Source organism: Glossina fuscipes, unplaced genomic scaffold (genome assembly GCF_014805625.2).
Source record: "Glossina fuscipes isolate IAEA_lab_2018 unplaced genomic scaffold, Yale_Gfus_2 42, whole genome shotgun sequence".
In the NCBI taxonomy this organism is placed as follows: domain Eukaryota; kingdom Metazoa; phylum Arthropoda; class Insecta; order Diptera; family Glossinidae; genus Glossina; species Glossina fuscipes.
The window spans coordinates 2,033,080-2,043,894 of record NW_023998426.1 but is presented as its reverse complement, the minus strand read 5'-3'; the positions used below and the strand labels follow the sequence as shown (position 1 = coordinate 2,043,894).

General features: G+C 35.8%; 1 protein-coding gene across 1 annotated transcript; it reads left to right on the top strand.

Annotated features, from left to right (window-relative positions):
• The first annotated feature begins 1,465 nt into the window (after positions 1-1,465).
• LOC119637023 (nose resistant to fluoxetine protein 6-like) lies at positions 1,466-9,320 on the top strand. The gene is made up of 9 exons (XM_038032795.1): positions 1,466-1,682; positions 3,653-3,876; positions 3,940-4,139; positions 4,989-5,007; positions 6,036-6,439; positions 6,507-6,626; positions 8,135-8,245; positions 8,306-8,536; positions 8,639-9,320. The coding sequence occupies exons 1-9, from the start codon at positions 1,466-1,468 to the stop codon at positions 9,318-9,320; spliced, it is 2,208 nt and encodes a 735-aa protein (XP_037888723.1).
• The last annotated feature ends 1,495 nt before the right edge of the window (positions 9,321-10,815 follow it).

The following is a 10,815-nucleotide window of genomic DNA, read 5'->3' as shown; positions in this document are numbered from 1 at the left end:
TCCCGTTCACGTTCACGTTCACGTTCACATGCTGCACCCGACGTAAGGTAACAGAGTTCATTACTAATACAAAATTTTCATAGATCGATGAATAACATTCATGGATCAATTGGGTGCGGATAGAGGCAACCGTGTTACGGAATGCTTATAGTTTGTTGCAGAGAATGACCGATTGATTGAAAAGAGGCTTTGCAGCTGCCGCTGCGTAAATAATTGATGATGCAAACGTTTGCAGGTGGAGGTCTGCCACAAATTGAAAAGTAGGCAAAGTGAATGTCCGAACTCCACTTTTCTGAAATTAGCCTTCAATAAGCTAGTTTTCTGCCGACTAGCGGTACAAAGTTGCATTTCATAGTGTTGGCATACAACCAATTAAATACATCCAAAGAAGTTGACCGTCAATCTGGTGCTGGTGGCGATCGCTGTCGACTATAACGTCTCGCTAAAGGAAAATAATAAGGCTCAAGATAATTGGCGTTCAGGGTGAATTTTTAAGTACATAGTTGCGTATCGCATCGGGTTTCCGGGCTTAATTAAATGCGGCCTTTGTGTTGTTGATCTGAACAGTATACTGTGTTCTGCAACGGTACTCAACAAAACTGTTTATATATGATACGAAAAAATTCTTACGAAAGCTATTATATGCTATATACTAAAATCAGATATCATGCAGTCCTTTGGTTGACAAATGAGTCCCTAAGCCGGGAAATTAGGTTCGAATCTATGCTGAAGAACAACTCATTCTACGAAAGCGAACATTTTGCAAACGTTGTAATGCATACATCATCGCATCACTAAAGCTGTCCATAAATGAGCGTCAAAGAAAGTGAAAAACACTTAACGTAACATAACCTCAAAATAAGCCAACTGAAGTGAAGTTTCCTTTCGCTTTCTCAGTGCCCATATAAAATATGAATTTTTTTTTTTTTTTTTTTGCTTGGAATATCGAGTGTTGGGTACCAATCAATTCGTTCGAAACTGTAATAACCTCGTTTTAGTGTTCATATATAAATACATGGTACGCGCGCGCAAATGTTTAATTTTAAAATCGATTTCTGCCTCTTGGACGTGTAAGTTATTCGCTGTTGGCGATTGAATTTTATATACGACGTTAAGCAATCAATGAAATGAGTTAATACCGCGGCATCAGGAGTAGTACTACATGCGCTGACGATATCTTTTTATACATGTACTGTACCGGTCGATATTATATAATTAAAAGTGTGAGTGCTGGAAACATTGCAATCATTGTCTTAAGCATTGTGCTCAAATTTCATTTCTTTTTTTTTTTTCTTTACATTTTTTGCGTTATGATTGGAAAATGAACAAGTTTTCCATTTGGATTTTCTTTAGTTGAAAACCAGAGCGTCAACGAAAGTCAGTTGCTTGTAACCATTTATATTGTGAACAACGGTTTGACGTACGAGTGTATTATTTTTTTGATTGGTGTCGAATATTCATATTCATGGAGAGTATCGCAGCATTTGTGTGCCTTTTATTTACCTTATTTGGATCGTCGTTATCGCGGTTGTCAACTGTGCAAGAGCGTTTGGTTGAAAGAAATTTCCTCTTTGGTATTGCAAGTTTGGCTGCTTATAATGAAAATGCCACAACGCAATGTGGCAAAGAACTTGAAATTCTAATAAAAGCAGCGAGCGAACGTCAACTTTGGTCTTCGAAATGTATGTAAAGTATTTGTAAGCGAAATAAGCGACTTGCGCCGAAGCGCTTGCTGCATCTTTGAAAGATGAATAACATTCAAAATTGATCTTGAGGTCAATTTAACCATGACTATCCTTCTGGTCAGCTTAGAAGTTAACGGACTCGTAAGAATTGACTTAGGGTCCTGCAAAAGAGCACATGTCCGCAGATTGATGCTAAACCTTCATCGAATAAAGCGACAATGGGTAAAAAATTGAGACGTCTTCGAAATAAAAATTAAGAATTACGAGATTTTATCTTCGTGAATGATTTGTCATTCCATTTATAATGACTAGAAATATGTGTTGCAGACATGTTATTATTATTGTTATACCCTACGCTACATGTGGCACAAGAGTGTATTAAGTTTGTGTGAATGCGTGCAGCACACTTGTAGGACTTGAGATAGTCCCACCTTTTATTATACCGGGCGATTCAGAAGAAGACTCCGATCCAAGCTTGTCTGTCCGTCTTTCTGTCTAATGTCTTTCCATGTATTTTTGTGTTCAAGCTACAGGTCATAATTTTTGAGATATTTTAACGATTTTGAAAATGGTATGGATCGATCTACTCTTTCGACCACAACCCCAACAAATTGTTACATGGAAAAAGTTGCAATTTTCAAAATTTTTTCGCAAAATTGGCTACGTAATAGATATGAAAACTTTGGCTTTTCTGGAGCAATTGTTTGAACCCTCTACCACGTAACGAAATCTGCAGCTCATAGGACTAGAAAGGTCTAATTTCGAAGCGTTCATGGTGGCAATCAGATCATAATAATAATTTAAGATAAAAAGAACAACTGTGCCAAATTTGGACCACCTCGAACTATTTTTTTATATCCTACCCTATATATAGATTTTCACGAAAATTGATCCGTTGTAGGGTAGAAAATACTAAATTTCAATATGTTATGATGAAACTTAACCCATAACACTAATTTAGATAAAAAAATGCACTGCATCAAATTTAAACCACCCACGCCTATTCTTGGAGCCTATGCTATATAAGGTTTAGTACGAAAATTTACGTTAGGGTAGAAAAGTTTAAGTTTTAATATTTTGTGGAATTTTGAACAAGTACCATAATTTTTGAAACTCTTAGGCACAACCGTTCTTACGGAAACTAGGTCTTTATTTGCAAAGAGTTCTAATATTTGATATACACTTCCATAATACACTTCCATGTTCATATAACAACAGAGTGCCATTTTTGTGTTCTATGTCAAAAATAAGAATTGTGTTAAACAATGCGGTGAAGGGCATTTAAAAGTCAGCCTAGCCCGATTATAATGTTTTCACTTGTTCTTCTTTTATTAGTATGGCCATTCACTTAGGGATTGCCCCCCATTCGCGTAACATGGTAATGGCCAGAAAGAAATGACGAAAAAGGAAGAGACAGGGAGATAGTGGCCGCAACCTAGTCGATGTGTGCTCAACTAGTAAATGTTGTGCTCCTTTATTGACTGAGTGTTCCCTATAGCTACAACCAAAACAAACTCTATCGCACTTGAGATTTGCGCCAGTGAAAGTTAATGTGGCCGTCGTGTCCCTTACCTAATCGGCTAAGCATGCGATAGGCCGCAATCGAGGTTGAATATAGAAGCAATCTTTTTACACCCACACACACCTGCAGAGGCCAAAACTTGTACATGCTAACATTCAAAAATCTGATATAAATATTTGCAAGAACATTGTGAGTTTATAAGAAATCCGGAGTTCGCCCGAGAGCGTGTACAAATTTCTCACTTGTCGCAAAGGTCTAATAATTTGTTGCCGGTTGTCGAGCAGGATTTTTACCGATTTTTGCGAAGAAATTTTAAAAATTTGCTTACGCTTTCTGCGTAATGCAATTTATAGGAACGGGTGGCAAATATAATATAATTTATGTGGTCCTGACGCATCCGCTTCGTGCATGTCATTCTCTTTGCCTTTGTATTCATTAAAACTAGTGCTGGATGCTTTTGGTTCGCCGCCGCAACAGTTTTTATGGGGCAATTATCTATGGTTTGGAACGCCTGCTCTGTGTTATGATCTTAATCAACCAATGGATATAAGTTTAGCTCTCAGTCAGCCAATTGTGACCAATGTAACGAGTCCGTTTCCCTTAGAGTATACTGTGGTCTATCTAAATTTTTCGACACCATTTTACATTGATGTAAAATTAGCATACGAGGTAAGTAAGTAATTTCCATAATATTTCGATTCCATTTCCTAAACATTTCATTGACATATCTAGAATTATATCCACTTGGGTTTGTGCTTACCACGGTCGTGTAACATGGATGTTATACGCAAAGCGACTGATCAGTATTTTGAAAAAGACAACGCAAAATTTGAAACGCAACGTACTTTTCAATTAGAATTAAAAACTGTGGCCATCAAGACGCCACATTTCTCTTGGAGATTTCTCACACAAACGGGAAGTATTTTGTTGTTGTAAGTACGCTTTTAATTCTACGATTTCCAATAGAAGTGACTTGTTTTGCATTCATATTCATTTTGTTAAAACGTTTGCAACGTCCAGAAGGAAACATAAGAGATCCCACAAAGTATATATATTCGAAATAAATTCTAAACCGATTTAAATATGTCCGTCTATCTGTCTGTCCGTCTTCGTAATGTCTATTGTAAACACTCTTCTGCCCTCAAAAAGAAAGCTATCGACTTCAAATTTGGCCAATATATTGGAAGTTCTTGCACACAGGTTGGCATTGAAAATGAAGTAAATCGGTCGAAGAACACGCCCGCAGCACTACGTAAACTGAGAACGCTACTGTTTTTCAAAGGGAATGAAAAATTGGTTTTTCCTAAACATTTACATTTCTATTCTTTGGGTTGTTCTGCAGCATCTATATAGCAACAGAGTATATCGGTCACAATACTATATGTTATTGAATAATACAAAATCTGAATCATTCTAGAAATGTCTGTCAATCCCTCTGCTCGACTGTCTGTTAATTACTGTGGTAACCGCACTCATGATCGCTAATATGGAGATATCTACTTCAAATTTGGTAAAACATTATATTGACTTCCTCCTTACTCTGTACTGCGGCGGGGTCCTTTTACCAATTGAGTACATTCTGACTTTCTTCGTTTTCTTTTTGCGCCTAAACTATAGGAGATATAAACATCCACTTTAATGCTGTATAAATAGAAAAAATGAGCCACGGCCACGTAATATTATAGAGTATAGGAATTTCTGTTCGTTCTTTTTTAGTCGAGTTTGGGATAATGGTGAGGGGTAAAAGATTAGCTGCCGGATATAATTTTCTTACTTGTTAGATTAAGATTGTTAGATACGGTCAGTTTATTAAGATCATTCTATTCCATTTCGATATATCTTTTCATGTTTCATGCTTTCAAAGCACTTCTTTTAACCAAGCCACCAAAGGAGTGCACTATGACATAAGATACTTATACTGTGACTCAACAGATATAGTGGAAGACTCTCGATGGCCATCTATGCTGCGATTTATCAATTTTTCTCTCTTCCCGTAATTTTCGTGTGTATTTCTAACTTTTTGGACCACCGTTCTCAGGTTAAATTCGATAATCCTCAAAGTTGTTTCATACATTCACTTATGATTTGCTTTCGTTCTAGAATTATATATTCAAAATTGCAGCTCTTGTGATCTGAACCTATAAATTGTGTTTTACAATTAACCTTGATAATTAAAATATCCCATTGATATTCAAAAATCGTCCAAGTTGAACTTAGAATTTGCTGACAATTGTCAAAAATTCTGATAAAAATTAAGTAAAATACTTAAAACGATAAAGCGGGCAATCTGGCCCTAATTTATTGATCAAGCAAGTAAAAACATAATTGTGAGCCATGGCCCATCATTAAATACTTTACACCACCCCGCTGTGAACCATATATCGGCTTTTCAAAATAAGGCATTATATGGAAAGTTGTCGTAAAACTGGTTCGATCCGAGCCATTGTTAATAGCATCTGACCTTAGGCTAAAATATGTCAGTGTACCAAATTAAAGTAAGATCTCTCATTAATTGCCATCTTGAGATTGAATACAAGAGAACGAAACAGATAGGCGGAAAGACGAATAGGTGGACATACGGACACGCACATTCAATTCGAATCAGAAAGTAATTTCTAATTGATCGGTGAAAGATGGGTATATTTCTAGTCCTTCTAGATGTTGCATACATCAGCATAAACTTAGTGTGTCCCTATACCATAAATAATGTAGGATATAAAAATAAGATTTGTGCGAAAAACGCCCGAAAAGAAAAGACTAAGGAAAGAAACCAGCCGCAGTACAGTGAGTTATTAATATTTTTCTTTCTTTTTAATTTTAGCATTTTACTTTTTACGGTGATTTCGTTAAAAATATTTGCCGAAATCATTTATAAATCTAAAGAGAATCGAAGACTTCAGCTATTCTTGCCGTACCAAAGCGGTAATATGCCAGCTTTTCCTCAAACAGAGAAAAGCCCATTTTGGATCGAATTGATATTGTGTTTTCGCTTCGAAGACAATTATGAAGCAATTATGAACTTTGATAGCGATAACGGTCGGAGTTCAAAAATCCTTACTAGCCTGGCAGGCATGCGTACTATCATCTGCTTGTGGGTGACTGTATTTCACGTTTACTATTATTCGTTTAACTTTATATCCAATATAATGGTGGTAATGGCCCGACTTGAAGATTTTGCTGTTCAGCCGGTTTCGCAGGCAGTCTTTTATGTAGACGTATTCTTTACAATTAGGTTAGTAAGAGACAGTGAGTACGCATTAGATAAAATTTCTTTTAAGTTCATCGAATTTTAATTGCAGCTCTTTTCTTTTGGTGTACAATTTCCTAATGGACGGCAAGCAAATGGAAAATATCTTAAAAAATAATTTTTGGCACAATATTAAAATATTTGCTCGTTTAATCGTTCAACGTTACATAAGGTAAGTAAAAAATTTGGATACAATTTTATTCGGGTGCCGTAAAAGAAATCTTTTGTAAAATAAGTAAAGAGAAAGTAAAGTTTGCCTCCACTGCATACGCTGTACCGCCCTATAGCTCTACGGGATTTAGTCGAAAAAATGCTCCGATCCGAACCACATTCGTATTTGGGCCAAAATACATCTGCGTGCTAAACTACAATCTGTAAGTTGAACATAAGGAAAAAAGGCAGCAAAGGGATAGACGGATAGACAATCTTCGGTTGACGCAAAACGTTATTCTAAATCTACCAGCACAACAAATGGTGGGCCTACTTCAAGTCCTTCTGGGTATATGCATACTTCGGCATAAAGTTAATAAATCCTGTTACCATAATTAGTGCAAGGCATAACAAGTTAAAAGTTTAGAGTTGAACAAGGCGAACTACTCAGTATTGCATTCTAATAGAATTGAACTGCCGTGGGCCAAACATAGCGAAACGATATTTTTTTTTTTTTCAACGAATTATTGTTCTTCAAAAAATTAAATCATTCGGGGCAACTTAGAAGCATGAGAGCTTTAAATAGGAGTGGTGCCTTGTGGTACGAACTTACTACAGTAAATTGGGTACGGCAACGTTTGGATCAATCAGACTTACTTTTTGTGAGAAAATTTATATAAGAGGAGATCCCTTTCCCCTTTTGTCCTCCCCTTTACGCGTTCATTTATCATGGACTTTCACCTATTTTTGGCGGTGCTTTCTATACAATGAATTATCTAAGAAATTGCAGCAAAAATTACATATTTCGGTCTATTTTCAATAGGGTCGTCCTTGGCCAAAACCATTATGTATGAAATTTTAACAAAATGTCTTTCAATGCAACCTATAAACTGAAAAAAAAAATTTGAGGGCAGTTAGCAGACGGGCAAGTGCTTAGAAGAGTTAAATCGATTCAGAAAATGATCGCCAATCTATGGGAAGAACCTCAAGTCGTTCTGATTGTTGGTACAAACCCAATAGACTGTGCTCTACAAGACGCATAATATATACTCTACATCACTGGAGGTAGAAGGGTTTATTAAGTTTTTGTGGATGCATGTAACTCCCAAAAGGACAACTTTTATTAAAATCAGATTCAGAATCACTTTTTAAATCGATCTAAACTTCTGTCCATCTTTCCGTCCTGTTTTCTTGTGTTCAATCTACAAGTCGCAATTTTTGATTTATTTTGATGAAAGTTGGTACACCGACCACTTTTTCGATCACTCCCCACAAAAAGTCTTATTTTGAAACGACGTTATATGAATAACTGTATTGAACAAAGCGATGTAGGGCACTTGGCAGATGGCTAAAGCGGTTTGAGTTAATAAAATTTGTAACTAAATGTAAATCATATTTTCGGACATGGAAAGGTTAGGATAAAATAAAGTAATTCTTATTTTTGGAAGAAGAGAATACCACACAGAAATTATATTTGAAATAATTTGTTATTATTTATAATAATTTGTTGAATATTTTTGATTTGTACAGATTGACTCCCGTTTTAATTGTGGCTATGATCTTCGGTAATTGGTTATATGATCTCATCAGCGTCTATTCCCCTTTTTATATGGGTAAACATAATGCTATCTATTGTAAAAAGTGAGTCCCTAAAGCTGAATAAATTAAATGCTGACATAAATATTTTTTATTGTGTTTCAGGAATTGGTGGTATAATCTTCTTTATATTCAGAATTTTCTTGATATGAATAATATTTGTTGCTCGTGGACATGGTATTTGGCTTGCGAAATGCAATATTTCTTGATGTTTACGGGGCTGCTGTTCGTATACGTAAAACAGCCAAACATTGCTAAAGTCATGTTTGTTGTATTGACGTTCGTATCTCTTGTCATTGCTTGGTGGTTACATTATAGCAATGGAATAAAATTCCAGTAAGTACGATAACAGATTTTTCTTTAACGTAAGTGGTCAAGAGTTTTTTTTAGTGCTTTTCATATACTTATTTATTTATTTATTTTTTTCTTTTGTAACAGAATCGATGTTATCAACAGCACTCTTAATCAGCTTTATGTGAAACCATGGCTACGCGTATTTCCTTATATAGGGGGAGCAACCATGGGTTGGGTAATGCATTATCTGCAGCAACGGAAGCATTTAAATTCTGCACAGTGTAGCCAGTGTGATAAATTGCAACAACAACAACAACAACAACACCAACAACAACAGCACCAACGAAAAAAGAATTTTTTCTTTAAAGAGCCAAGAAAATGGTTTAGTTATGTTTACTTAACGTTTTGGCTATTCCTAGCTGTCTTTTATTTGTTAACAAATTTTATGAGCTATTGGCGTACAATGCCTACCTGGCTTTTAGGTACCATTATGACTGTAGGTAAACTGGCATTTTCTCTTTGCATCGGTGTTGTCATCATTATGTGTGCATCCGGTCGTGGCGGACGACTTAATGCTTTCTTAAGTGCCCGACCATTTTTATTCTTGAACAAATTTTGTTTCAGTATTTATTTAATGGCTCCCGTAATTGTTATGGGCATTTTTGGTTTACGCAATGCGCCTACCAACTACACAGACGTTAGCTCGGGAGCCGATTTTTTCGCAACAATAATACTAGCATTAATGTCCGGTTTTCTTGTGCTCTTACTATTGGAACTGCCTACGCAAAAGATGGCCATCCTTATGCGACGTCATTTTAATACATAATTCTGAATATCAATGCAAATATATACTGATCTGCGAACAAAAAAAAAAAAAAAAAAATATCACTGGAAAGCTGAAGGCAAAAATTCCTCTGCAACTAAGTAATGAATTCCGTGCGAATATTTTTTATTTAAATTAAAAAAACTGGCAAGAAAGAAACTATGCGGAATTTCACTGGGAGTTATTTATTTCTCCTTCTACGACTTTTAGAATAGTCATAATGTCCATAAAAGAAAGAGCAATTGAAATAGATGTAGAGACAGAGGCAGAGATAGAGATAGAGATACAAAGATGGTGATAGAAGTAGAGACGGAGATAGCGATAGAGAGATAGAAATAGATCTAGATATGGAGATGGAAATAGAGCTAGAGGTACATAGGGAGAAAGTAACAATATTTCTTCGTCGCGCGTGCTTTCAGATCGATTTCAGATCTGAAGTTAACTCTTTACCGATAATCGATTGCCATGGTTACGAACAGCCATTTTATATTTAGTATTAAAGTACAGTTAGTTCCTTTGCTCTATAAGCAAGTATGTTTGAGAGTAAGAATAGCACAGATATTCCGCGCGGCAGTCTAGACCAGAAGATAGCTGGCGCCAGGGACGTTCAAGTGGTATTATTTAGTTCACTGGAAGTTTCACAAACTAATTACGCAGCTTTTTCCAACTCAGCGCACGTTGCAATAGACCTTAAACTTGAAGTGAATGGTTAAAACGGCAAAATATTGATAAAGTAATTTAGAGAAAGAGAGAAAGAGAAAAAGAGAGAGTGAGATAAAAAAGTAAAGAGAGGAAGTAAGGTATATTTACACTTGTTAGCCTAATAGAATTTCAAATTGATTTGAATTCCGCATCGCATTCGAAGGATATTTTAGCGCGACATTTAACATTGTCCTTTAAGGTTAAACCTGGTTGCGTGCGTGTGTACAACTCGTTATCGTCTGGGGAGATAAACTTCACAGAAAAAGTTGCTATGTTGAGCTTTTCTCTCAGACCTGTTTTGTGCATTGTTCACGTACACACATCTACATGTAACCGGCATTTACGCATGTCACGTAAGAGACAAGATGAATTTTTTCTTTTTTTTTTTTGTAAATGTCTTTAAATTCAACTTAAAGTAAATACGAAGTAAATAGTTATATCTTAAGCTAATTGAAAAGTTCATAGCGTTTAGATTATAAAACATTTTATAAGACCCCCCATCGCAGAAGCATGAAGAGTATATTCATTTTATCAGGACTTTAGTAGCACCTAGAAGGAGACATCAGCCATATATATATTCACAATCAGTATTAAGCGGTAATGGGTATAAAAGACTCAGTCATGGCCGGATATAATTTTCTTACTTGTTTTACTTTCTCTTTATAAGCATTTATTTAATTTGCCTCTCCTCTCTGCCTGTGGAATTTGTGCAATCTGACATTCCGTTTGATTTTGGTGACAGTATAAACAATACTTGTTTACCTCTGTACAGCAACGCAAACTGGATGATTGATTG

Bases quoted from the DNA above. Each gene is read 5' to 3' on its own strand.
- LOC119637023 (XM_038032795.1), top strand. From the start codon at position 1,466: ATGGAGAGTATCGCAGCATTTGTGTGCCTTTTATTTACCTTATTTGGA. The intron at 1,683-3,652 runs GTATGTAAAGTA...CATTAAAACTAG, and splicing joins TCAACTTTGGTCTTCGAAAT to TGCTGGATGCTTTTGGTTCG. The intron at 8,537-8,638 runs GTAAGTACGATA...CTTTTGTAACAG, and splicing joins AGCAATGGAATAAAATTCCA to AATCGATGTTATCAACAGCA.